We start from the raw sequence: 20,291 nt of genomic DNA, 5'->3' as shown, positions 1-20,291 counted from the left end.
TGTCAGACCATCACTGGCGCCCATACAGCCTGTGTCGCCGCCGCCGTGGGTTCCTGAACCTGTCCCTTCTTTTTATTTTTACTTCTCTCTCTCTCTCTCTTTGTCACTCCAACTTGCGCTTGTGTGCGCACTCACTCTCCCTTCCCCGCACCGCCCATCCACACGTCGACCCAACGATCGCCTTTCCTTTCCTCCTCACTAATATCGTTAGCACCACCACCACCATCAAATCTCACAAGCATGGTCGCCTCCGCACGGCGACCCGCGGACCTGGAGGTGGACGTCGCCGCGACGACGTCGCTTCTGGGCGCCGGCCAGCGCGACTCGAGCAGCCTGCACACGCCGACGCGCGACGAGTCCAGTGTGCCGTACTCGCCGCGCGACCTCCCGCTCCCGCACTCGCCCTACCTGGACTCGCCGCGCCGCCCGTTCGCATCCGCGTCAAGGCCGATATCGGCGGCGACGTCCGCGTCGCAGGATAGTTGTGGGAGCCAGGCTGGATGGGTGAGTGCTCGTTCGCGAGTTGTGGGATGCGGCGGTGGGCGCTGCTGCTGTGTGCCTTCGTCGACTAACAAAACATGTGCGCTTGCAGGCTGACACACCGCGCTTTCGGGGGAGCGCAGCCGTGCTCGAGCGATACGGCTCTCCAAGTCCTCTCGCGGAGAAGGTGCGTGGCGGTCTCTACGTACATAAAATCGGTGCGTCTGGGCCCGACGTGAGCTGACTTCCGTTATTTCTCGGCACACGGCGATCTCTGCCCATGTTCCGCGCGGCTTCTGCAGTTCTCGCTTCGCGACGACCCTGACGCATGGGGGTCACCCGTCACGGGCGACTTTGCTGAGCCCGACGACGATTTACATAACTACGATCCGAAGCGGGACGGCAGGACGAGTGTGCTCACCTGCAGAGGTTTCGTCAACCTGGGCTTTCTGTTTCTGCTAGCGTGTCTTCTGATCGGGCTTTTGTGAGTTCTGAATGAACCCCGGATCTTCATCGTCTCTTTCTCTCGGTTTCCTGACGTCTGGTCTGTGTCTGCGATACGCGTAGCGCCGGATACCCGCTAGCTCAGTACTTTAGCGAGCACAAGCTCTCGAATCAGGGAGGATTCAACGCGGGCGGGATCAACGCGAGCGGCCAGGTGAGTCTCGCCGGGCTTATACACCCGATGGCGCCTAACGGGGCTGGGCGCCGATGATAGATCCCCCTGATCCCCAACAACTTCGGCCTCGTCGACCCGGATACGCCTGCTGAAGCGCAGACCATCAAGTCGTTCGCGGACGGGAGCGAGTGGACGCTCGTGTTCAGCGACGAGTTCGAGCAGGACGGGCGCACGTTCTGGCCCGGCGACGATCCGTACTGGGAGGCGGTCGATTTGCATAACTGGCAGGTGCGGGGCAGCTTCGACGTGTAGGCCCAAAGCTGACTAGTGAGCTCTGACGACTGGCGGCGATGCATTCACACAGACGGGCGACATGGAGTGGTATTCCCCGCAGGCGGTCACGACGCGCAACGGATCGCTGGAGATCACGGTGAGCGAGAAGGAGATCAACAATCTCGATTATTTGAGTGGGTCGCTGTCGACGTGGAACAAGTTCTGCTTCACGGGCGGGCTTATCCTGGTGTCTGTCAGTTTGCCGGGGTCGAGCTCTGTCAGCGGTGAGTGCCGTTGCCCTGCATTTCTGGTGCGCCTACTGAAACAATTCGTTATGTAGGTCTCTGGCCGGCTGTATGGACGATGGGTAACTTGGGTAAGACATCCATGCTTCCAGCTAACCACGAACATCAACTAATAGGTGGTAGGACGCGTTGGGTACGGCGCATCACTCGACGGCATGGTAAGCCCTCGCCCTCCATCCGATTCACCGCCTTCTCAACGAAGTGACAGTGGCCATACGTCTACGACTCGTGCGACGTCGGCACCGTCGTCAACCAGACCCACAACGGCGTCCCCAAGGCCGCGCTCACGGGCGGCTCCGACGGCGGCACGTTGTCGTTTCTGCCGGGCCAGCGGCTGTCGCGCTGCACGTGTCCGGGGGAGAGCCATCCGGGACCGAAACACAGCGACGGCACATATGTGGGGCGCTCGGCGCCCGAGATCGATATCTTTGAAGCGCAGGTGAGCTCCGGATACGTGTCCGCGGGCGGGCTTATGGCTTATGGTTTGCTGCTACTAGGTCACCGGTGGTCCCGACTCTGGTGGACTTTCTCAGTCGGCGCAGTTTGCGGTGGGTCACTGTACGACATGGCAAAGTCCTTCTGCTTCTGCTGATGAATACTATTTGCATCGCCGTAGCCGTTCAACTACAACTATACATGGCTGCAGACAGGGAACTCGAAGATCCCCGACCCGGACGTCACGATGTTCAACCCTTACAAGGGCGGAATCTATCAGCAAGCGACGTCTGCGGTTACGCGTTCTAGTGCGAGGTTTTTGCTGTCTGGGACCTGCGTTCGATGCCTAACCATCTCTGTTAGATCCGGACTGTTTCGACCAGAACACGGGCTGCTTCGCTACGTATGGGTACGAATACCAACCTGGTACGTGTTGGCATTTGACACTGCGTTTTTGGCCCCGCTCACGATAAGTTTATCAGGGTATAAGAACGAGAGCGGGGTACGTTCTTGCGACCTCTGACCGTGGTCGTGTAGCTTATCCTCAGTCCAATAGTACATCAGCTGGATAGCCAACGACAAGGTTTCGTGGACACTCGAGGCGGGTGGCGTGGCCGCTGATCCCAAGGTAGGGATCAACGACAGGCCGATTACGAGCGAGCCCATGGTGAGTGGTTGTGTATAGGCCCGAGGACGACTTCTCACCGCACGTGCGCAGTATATCATCGCCAATGTGGCCATCTCCAACGGCTTCTCGTACGTCGACACCGCCAACTTGGTGTTCCCCACGAAGATGCGCGTCGACTGGGTGCGGGTGTACCAGCCCAAGGACGCGGTCAACGTCGGGTGCGATCCCGTGGACTATCCAACGTCGGCGTATATCCAGCAGTGAGTCTCGGTCTCGGCGCTTCGCGCTTTTGATCGTATCGACGCGTATATTGATTGTGTCCGTAGGTTTTCGGAGGCGTACAACAACCCAAACCTGACGACGTGGACGTTGGACCGTTCTGCTGGAGGCTTCGATCAGGCAATGCCGAAAAACTCGTTCCTCGGTCAATGTTAAGAGGCTTTTGCTGCACCCGCCAGCTTCCCTTTTTCGCTTTATTTAGGTACAGTTCGCCGAAGCATACGACATCCCGAACCTCACCGGCACCGCGTGGGCCGACCAACGACTTATGGGTCAAAAGATGCCAAAAGAACTCTTTTCCTTCCTTCGGACAGTGCTAGGTCTGTAGAATAATCATTTGGGCTTCTCTCTTTTTTATTATGTTGCGATACCATTCTTTTGGACTCGGATCGGACTCGGACTCGTTCGCCATCGGTTTTGAGCGCTTTGCTCTCAGCTGTGATGCAGAGGGATGTAGGTGTTTTTGGGGACTGGTAATGGTAACTTATGATACGCGGCTGTAACTAATTATTTGGCTTCGTTCTAGCTCTCAGCTTGTTGGTAGGCGAGGTCGGGTGCAATAGGCACTAATATTCGAAAGAGGCTATAGGCTATACAACTCTGGCCTTCGTTGGAAGCCAGGTTAGACAAAAACAAACGTGTTTCGTGTCAACTTCAGTGCATTTGCCTGTTAATACTCCAGGAGGTCAGCCGCGATCAGCTATCGCTATGCGAGAGTCCTTCGTAAGGTCAAGGAAATGGCATTACAAGCTACGATAACAGCGCAGGAACTCGTCCATTTGAAGTTGCTTCGACAAGGAAGCCACATTTCCAAAAAGTATGCACTCCGGTTAACGGCCGGAGGCTCGAGCCAGCAGGAATCCCCCGGGATATTCTCCTCGTATGCATGCAACGCACGCCGCACGGAGCATGCAATCATCTTTCGCGTAAGATGGCTCCTCAGACGAGAACATCTGAAAGTTTCAGGTCTCGTCTGGGTTCAGACAAGGGCAATCGCGCGGCAGGCGCACCCTTGCTGGCGCTGTCCAGGAAAGCGCTGTGCGAGAAAGAGAAAAGAGCCCGGGAGAAGCGAGGATCACGCATCACCCACCGAGCTGAAGGAGGATAAGGAAGAGGACGGACGAGCAAAGAAGACCGCTTTTATAGTCGTTCTCAGGCTCTGGCCTTCCCACGAAATCTAAAGTTGGATCTGCCAACGTGATAAGCAGTACTGCTGGTGTGCGTTAAATGGGGCTCGAGATCAAAAGTTGACTATTGGATCTATTATGTGAACTATAGTATTTGACAGGATTGTAATTGTTCTCTGAATCAGTCTTGTTTCTGTTGGTCAACTAGATTTACAGTCTTACTTACCAAGGGTGCCCAAAGCTGCCAATTACAAAAGGAGGGGCTGTGCCAAGGCGCGCCCTGCCCCTGTCAATGATCGATGAGGAAAGGGAGTACGAAACAATACAACACGACGAATGAAATTGAACAGAAAAACATAAGCTGAAGTTCGAGTTAATCAGAAGAGACGAAAAATAGCTGTGTTTTAGAATATGTACGATACACCTTACGCCTCGTAGCGGCGTACCACCACCGGCAGTTGCGCGCCTTTCTCGGGCTGCGATGCAACAGTCGGCCGGCGCACCATCGTCTGCTTGGGAACAATATCCTCGGAGGGAACAGCTAGCTCGAACGTAAACGAACGGAGTAGAGAGAAGAGCAAGGCCTTCATCCTGCACATGCAATGATACGATCAATTATCCATATTTGCCGAAAGGATAACAAGATAATGCTTACTCAAGAAGTGAAAACCTGAAGCCAATGCACGCATGTGGCCCACCCATGAACGTCATCTGGTTTCCCCACACACCAGGGATCCCATGGGCGCCCTCAGGCGTGTTGCCTTCGAGCCACCGTTCGGGGTCGAACGCCTCCGCATCTTCGCCCCAGATCGTGGCTGAGTGATTCGTGGACATGATCGGGATCGCGACCGTGTCTCCTCTTGCCACTCTGTTCACGTTACCGTGCTCAGTGTCGCGTTCGAAGGGAGGAGGGGGTAAAGGAAACGCACTTGATACTTTCATGTCTCACCCCGTTGACATCCACGAACGGCGTTCCGAGCGGAATGACGTCGTCCTTCGTCACGCTACGATATGTGAGCGGCACGGGCGCGTGCACGCGCAGGGCCTCGCGGACGACAGCTTCAAGGTAAGGCAGGGCATTAAGCTCGTCCATTGTCGGGGTGTCGGTTGACAATGTGAGGCACTCGTCGCGAAGCTTGGACTGCACGGCGGGGTGCTGCGTAAGGGAGAAGAGAGCCCATGTTGTTGCGGTGCTGGTGGTTTCGTGACCTGCGACCAGGAACGTCGGGATTTCTGTGACATCACGTTAACACGGTGATACATTCTGGTTCAAAGGTAGTACACACGTCCACTGAGCTCATCATCCGTCAGATGCCGCCCGCCGTCTTGTGACATATTCGCCTTCACCAGCAGACTCAGCAGGTCTCTGGCTTTGACCTTCTCCCCACCCTTGTCGTTCTCGCTGCTGAACTGTGACTTGCTCTCCGCGAGCAGCTGGTTCCCGACGTGCGCCATAGTCTTGCGCGCTTCCATCACCTTCAATCTGCGATTATCAGGCTATCGATACCCGCTGACATTAGCAGCCACGCGCGTACATGTTTTGACGGCTCCACTCACGAACACAGCATCTAGAATAGGGAACATTCCACGAACAAACGTGTTCACGGATCCGAACGATCCCAGCGAGGCAGCGAACACAGCGCTGAATGCAGCGTTGAGCTCATTCGGCTTTCCCTCGGGGTTCAGCGAGTTGAACCGATAATGGAACCCCGCAAGGCCGATGATGTCGAGGGCTGCTTTACTGAGCCAACTCAGCGCGTTGAGCGTCACAGGTTTGCCGCCTGCGGGCACTTCACGAAACCAAAGATCGCGCATCTTAGAAGAGCCGACAATGCATCAGCAGCCGCAACGTATCGCAAGGGTACGCCGTAGCTCACCAGGTTGACCTTGTCAAAGATGATGGGAGTAAGTTCGCGTAGTTGGAGGGGACCAAACGCAGGGTTCTGTTGGAGGCCATGTCAATGTCATGCGGGAAGGGAATGGGTACACGTAAGCTCACCATAATCCGCCGCTGATTCTTATGCTGTTCTCCCCTGACGCGCAAGAGACCTGTCTCTATACATCAGCACTCATGTTGACGTTCTCATATGGTATACTCACCTTGTCCGTGAACGATACCCTCTCTACGAGACTTCGGCTTCTGGTAGTTTTCGCCATGCTGAAGCACGTAGCTCAGAGCGCGAGTGTCGGTCGTGAAAAGGTGGCGTGTCTGTTTAGATGATGTCGGTCAGCTTGAACACGTTGGCGACAGAGACATGCATAAACAGAGCGTACGTTGAGTGCGCCGAAGAGCGTGAACGTTGACCCACTAGAGAGATCCGTCAGCTTCGTGAGTGAGGAGTGACTGAGAACAAATTCTCTCACAATTTAGCTATCCACTTCCTCTGTATTGATTGAGTATCCTGCTTCACATTCAGTACTAACCCCCCAAAGCGAAGATTGGGCCGACGACGTACTTTGCTAAGCACTTCAGGATTACCCATTATCCAATGTGTCGCCTTAGGTCCAGGAATGTGACGCAAAGGCGACGTGAGTTTGCGGCATTGGAAACGAAGGAACTTGAGGGCATAGTAAACGAAGACAGAGGTGACAGCGGTCAGCGCGATACGGATAACTTGAGATTGAACCATTCTCCCGACTCAGGGTCAGTGAGAATTATGAGGACAAGGTGTAGAATTTGGTCCATGACGAGCGTTAAATGTCCTTATATGCATCACGGCGAGGAGCAGTGTAGTGGCAGAGTAACAGCGAGGTGAAGTAGCGGGGACTGCTAAGTGACGAATACAGAATCGGCACCACGTGATCCGTCGGTGGTTCTTCACGGTCCTCCACTGTTTTAAACCTTTCCGCAAACCTTTCCGAGTTCTTTTTCTCAGCGCTCATGGACTCGATCGTCATTCTCGCTGACACTTCCTCACCATATTTACCCACCAGCGACTCATGATATCACGACGCTCGGTACAAAACACTGTCTCAACAGCAAGTCAACGACGACGAACCCGGTGAATAGAGCCGACCAACGTGGACCAGTACTTGCTCGTGAGACTACGCGTTGCACGGTGCAGTAACCCAGATGACCGATATGTCCCTACCATTGAACTTCCATACTGTGGGCGGGCCTACAGCCGAAAGACTCGGTTCTGCCTATTTCAAGTGGTTCGCAAACTCACAGCGACGCAAGCAAGGCGGGATGTCAATAATAGGGGCTAATGCTCAAAAATGTTGATCATGTCTCACGCGCACGGTCCACAGTCGGAGCCGGGTAAGTCGGAGGAGAATCTTTGTCGAGGCTATGGCTTTAGCGACGGCATGCTATTGGAATAGCTCGCCCCAATGATGCATCCCAGCAAACTTTTTTGCACACCCCTACATTCAACCTTTTCCCAAACCACATTTGACGCGTCGAGACTGCGCCTATGAAGCTCGCCAATCTGCCGTTCGACGTCTTGATCCAGGCCTTCGGGTGCGTTGGGCCCTTGGACGTTCTCGCGCTGAGACAGGTACGCCCTTGAAGCTCTAGGTTTCCTGGCCGAAATGACAGGAGCTGAAAAGGAGATTGATAGACGTGTAAGGCGTTCTTCGGGGTTAATCGTATCTACAAGCAGATGGTCGGCTTTTGTTTGCCGTTGTTTGGGTTGTAGACTCCTATGTTCTTCACAGCGCCGCTCCGAAAGACTGAATGCAGGACTAGGCAAACGCCCCAAATCACACTTCTGAACCCTTTTAAAAACAGATATTAAATGTAGACCGCGTCACCTAATGCCCACGAGACGACGCGATCGACCGATTTGTTGAAGCATAATTGTTCAAGTGCGAATTGTATTGAATAGTGGCATACACTGACCAATCGGAACATGCCTTGGTGCCCCCTCTGTCGATGCATTCTCAAGATCCAGAGCCCTACACCTACTAATGCCCAAATGTATTCAGACAATAACACTTAAATACAGGGCTCCGTCTATCATTAAGCAGCACGCTGTCTCTCCAGCTATTAGCCAACATGAGTAGCACCGCGTTTGTCGTCGGAATGTCCAGCCTGATCGACGGTGTGTACCCCAGTGGCTGGCTCATCTGGCTCTATGCCGAGTTGTGCGTGTCGGACCACATCCATCAGGACGAACGGAGCCGCGCTCAGAACCTGGCCCGTGTTTGTGTAAACTCTCAGAACATTGCTGTGTCCACTGATTTCAGAGTCGTGTGTAGGCCTTTCTTTCTCCTCGCGTTAATCGGAGTTTGAGGACTTGAGTCCAGCGCGGTCTTCCGCCCCGACCCGGAAACTCCCTCTCTCACGATCTTCCGAGTCTTATTTGGTATATCTGGTGCGAGGGCTTGCCAGTGTGACTCTTCGCGTACTAATTGGTGGCCAGAGCGAGTCTGAGGAGCGATTCATGCCTGTATATGGCCCCTTATGGAGTTTCTCGGAACACGCCTGCGGTTGCGATCTTACCTCATATAGTCCTGTGTTCGCGGCCGTCGGGCGTACTACGATGGATGTCAGACTACATAGTTTGCCTCAAAAACGGTGGACTCTTTCAGGCGAAGTTCCTGAAGGCCTTTCGGAATAAATTACGCTTCACCGGGTTACAGAAAATTTGCTTACTCTGCGCTGTATCTGCACGGAACGTCCGATTCTACTTTAATCGTGCTGCTCATCCGTCCTGTATAATAGCCTACTTCGAATCAAGTTCCGATTATTTTTGCTAAACCTTAACTATCGCTTTGAGCTCAACGCCAAGCAACTACTTGGATGCTGGAGCGCAGCGACGGCGTGTCTTGTATCTTATGAACGAGACGTATGGGCGCACGTGTATGCCTCCTCTCGACTCCCTCGCGTCCCAGGTCCTCTTTCGTCTCAGTCGCGCCAAACACTAGAGGCCAACGTTACCCGGAGTGCCGTCTTTGACAGGCGTATGGTTTGCGGAATGGGTGCCAAGGCAATGCGGAAGCTGAAGTTCAAGCTTTACAAAACAAGCGACTTTCAGTTGCTCGCAGGACGGTGGCTATTGGTGCGTTCCAAGAGAAGGGTCTTCTGTTGCGACTCGCAAGACGCAGAGCGTGAAGACTCAAGAGTTATCTACAACGCTGCTTCCGGATACAAGATATCATCCCTTACCACGGCTGAGACTGTGGACTATGATGGCCGATATCATGGCTTCATTTCGCTGATACAGGATCGGGATGGTCCCTACGAGGCACTTCTGTGAGTCATTTGTTAGGCGTACTCAGCGATTTTTGCTCAGCAACCAACTATACTTATCCACTAACCAACTTAGGTCCGTGTTTGAGGTACATGAGACCTCACAAGGCATCACACTCTCAGAGATATATCACCATTCGTACACCCATACGTACTCGCCGCTAGTCCAAATGACGATAGGACCCTCCAGTTTACTGGTGTCATGGCATAATCGTCATGCGGACAGCAGCTTTGTTGTCCTTAGCTTCAACCAGTCGAACTCATCGATACAGACCCCTCCAGACCTCGGCCAGGTACGTCACAGTATCGTTGAGCCATCGGCGATTGCTCAGTCAAGTATCAGTTGAACATAGACCACTGCGACGTTCTCTTGGGTTTACCAACACGTTTTGTTCTTTCCTCGACACATCTCATCATCACACGTATTGTTTCTGAACCGTACGGAGATGCGAACATGCGTACGTGGATAGGCGCCATTCCGCTATGCTCTGCCCTTCGTGGCGAGCACTCGATGTGTTTCTCCGGTTTCGCAGACCACATTCTGTCGCAAGTGGTGCTACTCCAGGACACTGTATCTACCTCCAGCGGTCTAAAGGATATACGTCTCGTCGGCCTATGTTCTGACAAGGCCTCCGAGGCTCTTGCCGTATTTCGCCTCCTGATTCCTCCCAACGACTTGCCCTCTAAAAACATCATTGTCTCAGTGGACGCCTTGTCCCGCGTCCACAGCCCTCGAGTTATGCTCCAGCCCGCGCTCAATGGAGCATTGCGGATTGCGTGCACTCATCGCGAAAGGATTGAAGGGACTCGCTATCTTTGTCTCAGCATAATCTCTGTCGACGCTCAGGGGCAACCTCAAGATATGCTGAAGACATCACCAACGATGCGGGTCAAAGGTGGTACCCGCGAAGATGTGAGCGTCACTATTTCCCTGGAGTGCATGGATCCGATTGCGGGAAGAGTATGTCTTAAAGAGGACACTTGGAGCAAGGACGGGATAGGGCATCGGGCGATTGTTGTGCTTGACTTTTCTTGAGCTCGCATCGCGCTCTTGTGAGTTTCTCGTAGTCTTCTGTTGTTCTCAGTAATTCAAGGTACTATCATTCAGAAGCCTTCACTGGCAGAGCACCACTCGACGACGTTGGGCACGCCTCTTATTCGCCTCTTTGTTATCACACTAACTGCGCAGAATGCTTTGGCATGTATGCTTTGAGACTACGCAAATACTCAACGAGTACTATTAACAGGAAGCCAGAAACTGTCGGGTGACCACAGAACTACTGGTGTATCCGTAAAGCGGCGTTGGCTTGGGCGACCCTACCCTCATTCTTCTCAATTATGGCTGGAGTCAACCCTTCTTCGACTGCAATATTCTCGGCGGCGGCAGTTGCACCCGACGCGAGGTGCAGTGCTCGTTTGAAATGCCCCAGGCTATAGGCCATCTGTGATGCGTTGCCTAGAGCGATCACAAGTTGCTTGCGTGCCCCGCGTATCTCAGCTGAGTAAACGCCGTGCGTGTACTCATCTAGCGCAACCAACGCCGCGGCGAGCTCGGCGACGCTCATGAAGGTCGAGCACGCGAAGTTTGTTTCGTCCGGGTCACCTTTAGCCCTTGCGCGCGTACGACCTCTGTCCATACGCTCGACTATGCGCATTTGAGAGAGCCTGATGATGCGACGTATGACCTCTGGATGTGTAATTTGCTGGATATGCTGGAGTGAAGTTGACGACGAAAGCCCGTTCGGTAGCTTGCTAAGCGTTTGTATTGGGCTAAGGGTTTTTCGCTGTGCGAGAACAGCGAGCAGGCGGACGAGTGCGGTCGGACCAAGGACGCGTTGAGATGCGATCACAAACGGGGTTTCGGTAGACACGACAGGCTTGCTCGGCTTTGCATTCTCCAGGAGGTAGGATCTGAACACCTCGTACTCGTACTCGAAGGAGCGCATGACTTCTTCGTCGGTGGTGCAATCCTCTAAGTACTTTCCGCCTTTGCAACATCCCAGGTATGCTATGTGCAGCACTGATTCGATCTGAGCATTTGTACCGCACGAAGTTGCCGCATGAGTGATGGTGGCTATCAAGCGAAGGATGGATGCACGACGAATGCCTGCAGATAACAATTGGTCAGATTTATAGGCGATGTATTTTCAAAGAACGAAGGTATGGCACGTACCCCGGTTTCGAAGAAAGTTGGCCATCATCCCCTTCTCCGTGCCTTCGATGGAAAATCGCCTAGCGATGGTCAACTCAATAGTCACTCCTCTACAAGGTCTAAAAACCAACCTTTCCATTGCATCGACGTCTTCTTCTTGTACGTTCATCCACACTTCAATAAGCATCTCAGCCCAGTTTGGGCGTGATGTAAAAATCCCGATAGCCTTGAACACTACATCACATTCACTTTCCTTGAATGCTTCGTTCACCGATAAAGCAACTCCTGGGACAATATGACTTGGCCATTGCAGCAGCAAAACCAGCGTCTTGGAAGCGGTAGACGCTACATTAGATTCAGGAAAGCACGATGGCCGATCCAATATTGCGCAGTTGAGAAGGAGGTCGAGCACTTGGGGTCTCTCCTTCAGAATCTCATAGCAGAACATCGTTGTTTTCGGAGACAGAGAGGTAAAAAGGAGCTCATGGGCGACTTGTACAGCAGTATCTTGTACCACGGCATAGAAGATGGGCGCGGATTCTCTCGTGACTTGCGTCCTTTCGATCATCTGCAAGAGAGATGAGTACGTCTTGGGGCTCGGCATCAGATCTTAACGATGATATTCTAACCTTGTATACCTCCGAGAACATTGTGCTCTGCCACGCAGTGACGGGGTTTAGAAGCTGATTGACGACATGGTCCGGTCCTTGGAGGGTGTACAGACAAACACCCTCAATGATCGCGGCAGCCAAAGAAGAAGGGACCTTTTCCCCCAAATATACTTGGCAAAGCGACCGCAGTGCGCTGATGCTAAGTAGACGCATCACGCACAGTTGATGCTGCATGCACTAGATGATGCATAGCGAGATGAGTCCGACTTGCGATAAACGCCTGGAGATCGAAAAGCGAACGTACTTGCAGACATATATTCAGTACGTCCTGCTTCAACAAATCGTCGAGCATAGTCTGACATTCCGACTCATCTCCAAGCTGCACCAGGATGCAAAGGAGCTGAAGAGCCCTATACTGGGATATGACCCTTGCCCTAGGAACGTTTCTCCCGGGCCATTCTCGTCGAGCTATCTTCATCATTGTAGACACCAAACCGGCGCCCAAGCATGAGCGGATGAAGGTGCCAATGCCTATGCTATTTGGATCTTGTGGATCGTACAGATCCGCTGCGAGCTGCCAGTATATAGCTTCCTATTGAAGTCAAAATGCGGATGAGACATAGCGATAGAGAAGAGATTGGGCTCTGAGGAAAGTACGTACTGTCCATTCTCGGACATATTCAGCGTCCTCGCTGGGGTTGGCTATTCTGGCAAAAGTTTTCCTCAGATTCTGAATTCTCTCTGACTCTGAGCTTCCAAGTTTGAAGAATCCATGGAATGGGAATGTTGTGTCCATTATCCAAAGTCAAAGATGTGTAGATAAGAGGCGCCCAAGATGGTGGACCGGGGCAAAAGGCCGTGGGAAGAAGACCTATAACAGGCCATGGCTTTTGCCTCGCCCCAGCCGAGCTATTAATTCAGTGAACCAACTTTGAGTGGCACTCCATCGTTCACGCTTGCTTTACATCTATCTCAGTCTTAAATGGCGCTCATAAGACTGGATAGACTCCCTCTGGACATTCTCGTTCAGATAGCTGGCCTTCTCGGCCCCTTGGACGTTCTCTCACTGAGACTGGTACGCCGTCCCGTCGTTCTCTGATGCCAGATCAACTTTGATGCCTTATGTGGTATCACATCAGACATCAAGGGCACTCTTCACTGCATCTAATGAAAGGTATGTTTGGGCTCAAGTTTACTCCTCAAGTCATCTCCCTCGTCACCCGGGTCCGGTTCCATCACAGTCTCGTCAGGATCTAGAAGATGCCGTCACTCGGAGCGCGATAGTCGAGCATCGGATGATTAGCCAAATGGACCCCAAGAAAGTGCGGAAAATAGCGCTTGATATCGATGAACAAGGCAAAGCTCGATTGCTTGCTGGACGGTGGCTAGTGTCGAAGTCATACAACAAAGTGCTCTGCCGTGACTTGGACTCAGCTCAAGGCGGTGAAAGCCAGGTGGTCTACGAAGTCTTTCAACCCTGGAACTTGAAATTTGTGACCACCGCTGAGATTGTGGACTGCGAGGGTCGATATCATGGGTGTATCGCATTGTCCGAGAGAAAGTACAGACCCCTGAAAGATCAAGTGTAAGTTACTAATCACATTCTATGGCGGCCCGAACTTGGCTCATCCATTCCCCCACATAGAACCATCCTCAAGGTTAAACCAACCGGTCAAACCATCGAGCTCATAAAGATATCTTGCTTTGATATTCCTGGGATCAGCTTCACCCTTGACTACACTGGCACAGAGGTTGAGCTGACCATCGGTCCCAGTGCCCTGGTGGTCTGGTGGGAGCAGGTTGTGTCGGACCCTGGAGAAGAAAACAATCATCTCAGGAGATACGCTGTTATAGACTTCTCTAACGTGTGGCAAATACCGGTTGTCCGAACTACTCTTGATTATACAGAGGTTCGTCGTATTCACGCTACACGTTATGGCAGTATTTTCCGCGTCTCGCTAACTGGAGCACACTGTCAGCCGGACTTAGAACCATTCTCCGTCCTGATGTACATGGCAACACACTTCGCCGTTTCCTCGACTCATCTAATCGTGATGACGGTATATTGGCCGCGACAAGACTCGGACGACGGGACACGTACTTTGATATACCTCATCCCGCTTGCATCTGCGCTTTCTGGAGAGTGCAAGCCACGCCTACTTGGCTGGTCAGAAGCCGCAGTGACTTTACCTGTACTACTTCGTGACTCTACTCTCACAGCCGACGGAAACACCAGTATCGCTCTTGCGGGGCTTTGCCACGACCCTTACTCTGTCAGAAAAACCTATGTATTCACAATGCGCTTATCCATTCCACCCGCGGAAGAGCAGCACTTTACGCCCCCTTGGTTTGAGGTCCAAACGAACATTGGGCCAAGCGTTAGCTGCTTGAGCATGTTAGCTCATCCCGTACTCAACGGTTCGCTCCGGATTCTCTTCTCTTACCTCGAGGCAGAAGAAGGCCACCGTCACCTCTGCCTCGGGGCGATGTCGATCGATCCTAAGGAGCCAGATTACGACATTATGTGGCAGAAATCACCGACCATGCGAATAGGGGGCGACACAGACGCTGTGCGCGGGAAGAACGTCGTGGAAGATGTGAATCTCTTGAGAGGAAGAGTTTGTCTTTATGAAGAGGCTGAATACGAAGAGGGGGAGGTGAGGCGAGAGCGGATTATCCTTGACTTTTCCTGAGGAGAAGGAGAAGAGTAGTCATAAGTATTGTATACTAATGTATGCGAAAGATTGCAAGTAACCCTCTTCATCACTCTCGCATTTGCTTTATCCGCCTGAGGTCCGTGTCAACACGAGTGGCGGCAAGTTGGAGCTCACGCAAAGCCATCGTTATCTATTCGTATCATTTTCGTGTGCGACGCTTTAGCTTAGAGGACACTCAATCAAATAGAGCAAAGAATTTGTTATGATTCTTGTACGATTATATCTGGTTTTACAACACCCAAGCAAAACCCCACATAAAACCCAAATAATATTAACTCCATCGTTCTCCCCAAACCCATTTCATCCCTTTTCAAGGCGTATCCTACGCCTCGTCAAGAGAGAGAACGAGGTCATCCGGTCCTCGAGTCGCTTATGAAGGAGGGCAGAAGGTGACGGTGTAGTCGCCACCGGTCGCGCAGGTCCAGAGGGCGGTGCCGGACGACTCGTCGTAGGCGTAGGCGTACGCGTCGGGGCAGTTGTCCTTGAAGTACGAGTAGTACGCGACACCGCTGGGAGGGCACGTCGCAGCGGTGTTGTGGCTGCCGGAGCAGCAGTTGGCGGAGTCGGCCTGGTTGCCGTCGAGGTTGGCGTAGCAGGCGGACTTGCAACCAAGGGGGAAGCCGGTAGTGTCGTAGGGGCCCTGGAGTGCCGCGGGGCCTGGAGAAAAACGGGGTTAGCATTCGTGGACGTCGGTAAATGCGTTATGTCTTACAGTTAGGGCCGAGGTCGACGGGGCACGAGGCGACGTGGCATCCAGTCGAGCTGGTGATCTCGATGGGCAGGTTGGCACCATCGACGAGCGAGACGTCGTAGTAGTCTTCACCGTTCGCGTCGAGGGTGAACTCGGCGAGCGAGGCAGGAGGGACACCCTATGAAAGCCATCATGAGTAAGGGGTTCACGTGCCTGCTGCAGGACTTCAGTACTCACAGGGTTGGTGCACAGGAGACCACCATTGCAGCCACCGGACAGGCAAGAGTTGGGGCCGGGGTTGCTGCTGAAGTCGCAGTCACGGCGACCCCAGATACGACCGGCAGTCCAGTTGTCGGGGACAGCGAAGGTGACGGCGGTGTACGCGGCAGCCTCCCAGCCGGTGGCCTGGCTGGGCGCGGCACCAGAACCAGTGAAGAGCTGCAAAGTCAAAAGTAAGTAACTGTGTTATATCGGATACGGGAAATATGCATACACCAGGCCAGATGGTGAAGGGGCAGCCGTTGTAAACGGTGATTTGCTTGGCGAACGCGCCAGTGGCGAACGCGAGGAGAGCAGCAGAGGTAGCGGACTTCATTGTTGGTTGAAGATAAGAGTAACTGCGAGAAGAGCAGATGAGAGACGAGGGAAGTGGATTTCCTGATACTTGGAGGCTGCTCACAAGGCCTATTTGTACTCCTTCAGCATGCCAGTGGCCGGATCCTCCGCCGGTTGGCACCGCGAGGAGCGTGCAAAGGCATCTCACTATAGCGCGTCAACCCCAAAGGCACGCCCGTGTTGTATGTCACTTAGCGATGATGGCCATGTTCAGGCACGCAATCTTCCAAAGGCGTACCTTTGCTTGGCTTCAGACTGCCCCAGGCAGGCTGTGTCCGGGGCTGGCTGGTCCCATCAGGGTTCGTCTTCAAGGGAGTAACCTTCCGAGAAGCTTAAAACCGAGCCCGCCAAGCTTTCCAGAGGATTGACACAAAGTGTCGACCTACGCATTAAAATAGTCACCGACGCGCTCAGAAATAGCTCTGCTCCACCTTGCTCCACCGCGTTTTTGCTCGCGTTAGCCTTCTCGACAAACTGGTCCCGTCGACAAGCTGATTGACCAACATCGCAATGTTCTTGCATGCCCGCGTGCGCGACTGTTCGATGAAGGCACCGCCAGCGAAGGAAACAGGTCGTTGGGCTTGGCGAAACATCGCCCGCGTCGCATGCGCACAGATACGCACCGCTGGCAAGCACGGCCGCACACGGTCACAATGGTGGTGGACGACGTGGCTTGCTGGCAACAAGGAACAACTGTCGGCGCGGTACTGTTGTCCGAGGTCTACTCCGATTGGCCCATCAGAGCAAGCGCTGCCACGACACCGCCATCAACGGAGCCTTTTTTCTTTAGCGCCCGGCGGTTCACCCTCAGTTGCCTGCTTCTCGGCGTTGAAATCAGTTTCGCCAAGGTATTTCAAGGAAGCAAGTACTGACATGGACATCCGAAGAAACTTAGTAGTCTTTGGTATTGAATCCTCCGGGAAAAACATTGAACATGACCCACTTGTAGATCATGGATTCGGATTGTCAGCTGGGTAGATCCGTCTTCGACGTACACGATGGAGTCAACCAGCCGTCCGTATGTCATAATCATTCGGAATTCCTGGATCATGGGGTATTTGATGGACTCAACTGCAGCTGAGCGCGACATGGAGACGTACCTGGAAGCGCTGGAAGGTACGTCTGAACGTCAACCTCTCAGATACTGCAGTGAGTAGTGCTATGGCTTCAATTTAGTAGGGAGATCTCATGATAGTGGCCAGCTCAATGCTGATGAACTACCGTGCATGATGGTGCAGGCAGGTGCAGGCCCAGGCAGGTCGCAGAAAGCCATGGAAGGCCCGTGACGAAGATCATCAGGGACGAGGGCCCCGTGGCGGGGAACGTTGACGGATGCAGCTGTCAGGCACGAAGGCGGCGAACTTGAGAACCGATCGCCGACGCAAAGTGTTCTTGAGCGCAAGTGACTGACCTCATTGAATGAAAGTCAAGGGTGCTAGGAGGTGCTAGTAGAGTGATTTGAGAGCCGCGCGGCCTCCGACCGAATCTCATGGCTTTATCACTTCATCTCCACCGATGGTCAACAAGTCGGATCTTGTGCATTCAACGGTTTCTTAACCCTTCTTAAGTATAGAGGCAAAAAGAGATGACCATAATATCTCTGAATTTCAATACTAGCTTACGCTGAACTGAAACCGGCCGCCGTAGAATCTCGGAAGCCGCGAACGGGCCGTAAGAGGTATGCTCATACCAATTGGAGGGGGTTAAAGGCGCGAAGATCGGCTGGCAGTAAAGTGCCAAAGGCAAGGAATTAGGATACCGAGCGGCGCATGAGTTCTAGAGCAATAGGAAGAAGCTTTCGCCTCTTAGGTGATGACAGGTTGATGATAGATGCTCCGCAGTGCTAATCTTACACTCGTTGATTGAGTGACGGGCGGCCGGCCTGATAGAACAGCTAGCTAAAGCGAGGTAGATGTTCGCAGCGATCGGAATGACCGCATAGATCCTGGTGGATCCTGGTGGTCAGTTGACCCGCCTTTTGTTCGGCTCGTTCTCGACTCAAAGTGAGATGAGACATTACATGGGTCGGGCGAGCGATGGGGACTACCAGAGCGAGTCTGAGAGCATAAGATGAATAGGTTGGTTGTATCGTGAAGTGTGTCGTGAATGCGGTTAGGAACAAAGATTGTCACAGCACTCGCGAGTGAACGAAAAACGCGTGATGTAATCGTGACGTAGTGCGTGACACCAGCGATAACGGAATGTCACGCTCGCGTTCCGCCGGACGGAAGCACTGTATCACAAGTTTGTGGCTTGATGCAGTTCCGCCATGCGCTCGAACGGACGTCAGACTCAGACGTCACGGAACGGAGGAAGATCCTTCAAGAGCATGCAAGATCAAGGTTTATACCTCTCTTTGTAATCTAACGACAACGCCGAGCGCCACATGAGCGGAAGTTGCCAAACTAGCGCCTCGGCCGCCTACTACACCTTCAACTTCGCGGCTACTACGTTCCGGAACTCTCCATGTCATTGTAATGGCTACCTCTTCCCAGCGTTTAGGTCTCCACTTTCGGTAGCATGGCTCAGTTAGGACGCTAAAGTGAATGGCGTAGAGGCGGTGAATCGCGGACCCAACTTCGTGGCTGGATTAGAATGGGATATAAGGGCGTCATTGAGCTGGTATGGTCCCCATTCTTGAAACCTACCACCATGCCAACCCATACTCAGACATACACCTGGCTCGTCACAGGGTAAGCCCAACTTCTGAGGCTGTCGTTATGTATGCGGCTGACTCGCACTTCTACAGAACGTCGCGTGGCATCGGGCTTGAGATTGTCAAGCTACTTGTGGCCTCGCCCGTGAACACTGTCTTTGCTGCATGTCGCAATCCGTCCTCAGCCACATCACTCAAGACCTTGAAGTATGCAGCTACGACCAAGGGGACTTTGCACCTCATCAAGATGGATGTCACTGACGAGGCCTCTGTCCAGCAAGCTAGGGACGAGGTCGAAGACATCCTTGATGGTCAAGGTCTTGACTACCTTTTTAACAACGCCGGTGTCGTAAGTTACATATCTCAGCCACTGAACGCCACTCCGCTATCTAGACGCTGACGCCGCCGACTCCCCAGGCTGTTAAAGACGACCGGCCCTCAACGATGAACGCCGACGATCTGACGTCCACCATTCTCGCCAATGTCGTTGGTCCGGCGCTCGTCACGCGGACGTTCATTCCCCTCATTGAGCGCAGCCAAAGGAAGGTTATTGCCAATGTCTCAACGGCCCTTGCCAGTATTGGCACGGACTACGGTCCGCAACACCTCAGCTATAGCATAAGCAAGATTGCCCTGAACATGCTAGTGAGTCCATTCTCGTCCACCAATCTGACCCCTCGTGCTAAATCTGCCACTACATATAGACGTACAAACAGGTTAAGGAACGGCCTGACCTTTGCGCCGTCCTTGTGGATCCTGGCTGGGTCAAGACAGGTAAACATTGTGCTTCGTGCTTCGGATCAGGCTTTTTATAGTCTTCTCGCTAACCCCTGCATGCAGATATGGGTGGCTCGGCGGCGACTCTGGAGGCATCTGAGAGCGCAGCCGGGATGGTGCGCGTGGTGATAGGCGTCACTCCCGAAGATACTGGCAAGTTCATCGACTATACAGGGAAGGAGATACCCTGGTAAAAGAGCAAGCTGTTCATGATGTTCATGTGTTGTACATTTCGGACAGAGTCAGGGCGTGGATGCTCGTCCAACCGCGTGGGCGCGTTATTCTTGATATATGCTATCAATTTTCTATTTTCGCTCGATTAGTTTACATGTGTAATACGTATGGTGTCCTTCTCTTGAATTCCGAAAAAGAAACGTGAGTTTATGATGCATATCTCTGTCCGTGAGCACTGCAGACAAACTGCGATTTTTCTGTTACAAAAAGTGATTGAAGAAGGCGGACAGATGAAAGCCTTTTTCACCCATCTTTTGCTGTGCGAAAAGTTACTGAAAAGTTAAATTTTTGCCTCGGAGTTTGCATTTCTGTGCGGAGATTAGATAGAAACACGTCCAAATCGGGAAGTTAGAGTCCAAATTCGGTAACCCGTCTAATTTACCAGCGCAAAATTGACGCAAATGTTGGCTAAAAGAATACCTTTTCCTGTGCAGAAGGGGGTTCCAAAACTCGGAGGAAAAGGCTTTCATCTCGCCGCCTCTTTCTCTCGGTTTC

General features: G+C 52.9%; 8 protein-coding genes across 8 annotated transcripts; 4 read left to right on the top strand and 4 right to left on the bottom strand.

The window, feature by feature from the left end:
* The first annotated feature begins 174 nt into the window (after positions 1-174).
* On the top strand, positions 175-4,068 carry CONPUDRAFT_138613 (glycoside hydrolase family 16 protein). The gene is made up of 16 exons (XM_007773131.1): positions 175-504; positions 593-667; positions 783-964; positions 1,048-1,138; positions 1,199-1,387; positions 1,464-1,656; positions 1,713-1,748; positions 1,801-1,835; positions 1,886-2,116; positions 2,175-2,225; positions 2,294-2,420; positions 2,476-2,538; positions 2,595-2,614; positions 2,669-2,779; positions 2,831-3,000; positions 3,067-4,068. Exons 1-16 carry the CDS (start codon positions 241-243, stop codon positions 3,173-3,175), a joined length of 1,947 nt encoding a protein of 648 aa, XP_007771321.1. The 5' UTR covers positions 175-240; the 3' UTR covers positions 3,176-4,068.
* Positions 4,069-4,515: 447 nt separating this feature from the next.
* CONPUDRAFT_167303 (cytochrome P450) lies at positions 4,516-6,869 on the bottom strand. Its single transcript, XM_007773130.1, has 11 exons — positions 6,603-6,869; positions 6,511-6,548; positions 6,421-6,454; positions 6,247-6,355; positions 6,146-6,195; positions 6,024-6,089; positions 5,704-5,961; positions 5,433-5,643; positions 5,076-5,379; positions 4,802-5,014; positions 4,516-4,737 (listed from the first exon to the last, which is right to left on the bottom strand). Exons 1-11 carry the CDS (start codon positions 6,774-6,776, stop codon positions 4,572-4,574), a joined length of 1,623 nt encoding a protein of 540 aa, XP_007771320.1. The 5' UTR covers positions 6,777-6,869; the 3' UTR covers positions 4,516-4,571.
* A 2,568-nt stretch (positions 6,870-9,437) lies between these two features.
* Positions 9,438-9,956, bottom strand: CONPUDRAFT_83739 (uncharacterized protein). The gene is made up of 2 exons (XM_007773129.1): positions 9,684-9,956; positions 9,438-9,633 (listed from the first exon to the last, which is right to left on the bottom strand). The coding sequence occupies exons 1-2, from the start codon at positions 9,881-9,883 to the stop codon at positions 9,558-9,560; spliced, it is 276 nt and encodes a 91-aa protein (XP_007771319.1). The 5' UTR covers positions 9,884-9,956; the 3' UTR covers positions 9,438-9,557.
* Positions 9,957-10,620: 664 nt separating this feature from the next.
* CONPUDRAFT_60632 (uncharacterized protein) lies at positions 10,621-12,641 on the bottom strand (the record flags this gene model as incomplete). The annotated part of the gene is made up of 4 exons (XM_007772922.1): positions 10,621-11,450; positions 11,517-12,063; positions 12,134-12,343; positions 12,411-12,641. Coding segments are annotated over 4 exons (1,818 nt in total), but the record flags the coding sequence as incomplete, so codon positions are not given.
* Positions 12,642-13,088: 447 nt separating this feature from the next.
* Positions 13,089-14,799, top strand: CONPUDRAFT_74986 (uncharacterized protein; the record flags this gene model as incomplete). The annotated part of the gene is given in 6 exon segments (XM_007772975.1): positions 13,089-13,181; positions 13,246-13,280; positions 13,311-13,691; positions 13,752-14,016; positions 14,049-14,166; positions 14,186-14,799. 6 exon segments carry the CDS (start codon positions 13,089-13,091, stop codon positions 14,797-14,799), a joined length of 1,506 nt encoding a protein of 501 aa, XP_007771165.1.
* A 394-nt stretch (positions 14,800-15,193) lies between these two features.
* On the bottom strand, positions 15,194-16,109 carry CONPUDRAFT_60757 (thaumatin-like protein; the record flags this gene model as incomplete). The annotated part of the gene is made up of 4 exons (XM_007772932.1): positions 15,194-15,480; positions 15,536-15,692; positions 15,740-15,952; positions 16,008-16,109. 4 exons carry the CDS (start codon positions 16,107-16,109, stop codon positions 15,194-15,196), a joined length of 759 nt encoding a protein of 252 aa, XP_007771122.1.
* A 530-nt stretch (positions 16,110-16,639) lies between these two features.
* CONPUDRAFT_74984 (uncharacterized protein) lies at positions 16,640-17,495 on the top strand (the record flags this gene model as incomplete). Its single annotated transcript, XM_007772974.1, has 3 exons — positions 16,640-16,977; positions 17,079-17,245; positions 17,368-17,495. 3 exons carry the CDS (start codon positions 16,640-16,642, stop codon positions 17,493-17,495), a joined length of 633 nt encoding a protein of 210 aa, XP_007771164.1.
* A 1,286-nt stretch (positions 17,496-18,781) lies between these two features.
* On the top strand, positions 18,782-19,948 carry CONPUDRAFT_145553 (NAD(P)-binding protein; the record flags this gene model as incomplete). The annotated part of the gene is made up of 5 exons (XM_007773128.1): positions 18,782-18,822; positions 18,879-19,134; positions 19,203-19,430; positions 19,490-19,559; positions 19,626-19,948. The coding sequence occupies 5 exons, from the start codon at positions 18,782-18,784 to the stop codon at positions 19,754-19,756; spliced, it is 726 nt and encodes a 241-aa protein (XP_007771318.1). The 3' UTR covers positions 19,757-19,948.
* Between the last annotated feature and the right edge of the window lie 343 nt (positions 19,949-20,291).

This window comes from Coniophora puteana (assembly GCF_000271625.1).
Source record: "Coniophora puteana RWD-64-598 SS2 unplaced genomic scaffold CONPUscaffold_10, whole genome shotgun sequence".
Lineage (NCBI taxonomy): Eukaryota > Fungi > Basidiomycota > Agaricomycetes > Boletales > Coniophoraceae > Coniophora > Coniophora puteana.
This window is presented reverse-complemented; position numbering and strand designations above follow the sequence as displayed.

What these genes read in the sequence shown, in the direction of transcription:
- CONPUDRAFT_138613 (XM_007773131.1), top strand. Translation starts at nt 241, where the DNA reads ATGGTCGCCTCCGCACGGCGACCCGCGGACCTGGAGGTGGACGTCGCC. An exon ending in GGATCAACGCGAGCGGCCAG is followed by an intron (nt 1,139 to 1,198) that starts GTGAGTCTCGCC and finishes CGCCGATGATAG; the next exon opens with ATCCCCCTGATCCCCAACAA. An exon ending in TGGGTACGAATACCAACCTG is followed by an intron (nt 2,539 to 2,594) that starts GTACGTGTTGGC and finishes TAAGTTTATCAG; the next exon opens with GGTATAAGAACGAGAGCGGG.
- CONPUDRAFT_167303 (XM_007773130.1), bottom strand. Translation starts at nt 6,776, where the DNA reads ATGGTTCAATCTCAAGTTATCCGTATCGCGCTGACCGCTGTCACCTCT. An exon ending in GGATGATGAGCTCAGTGGAC is followed by an intron (nt 5,380 to 5,432) that starts GTGTGTACTACC and finishes GTGATGTCACAG; the next exon opens with AAATCCCGACGTTCCTGGTC. An exon ending in TTCAGGTTTTCACTTCTTGA is followed by an intron (nt 4,738 to 4,801) that starts GTAAGCATTATC and finishes TTGCATGTGCAG; the next exon opens with GATGAAGGCCTTGCTCTTCT.
- CONPUDRAFT_83739 (XM_007773129.1), bottom strand. Translation starts at nt 9,883, where the DNA reads ATGTGGTCTGCGAAACCGGAGAAACACATCGAGTGCTCGCCACGAAGG. An exon ending in CAGTGGTCTATGTTCAACTG is followed by an intron (nt 9,634 to 9,683) that starts ATACTTGACTGA and finishes GTGACGTACCTG; the next exon opens with GCCGAGGTCTGGAGGGGTCT.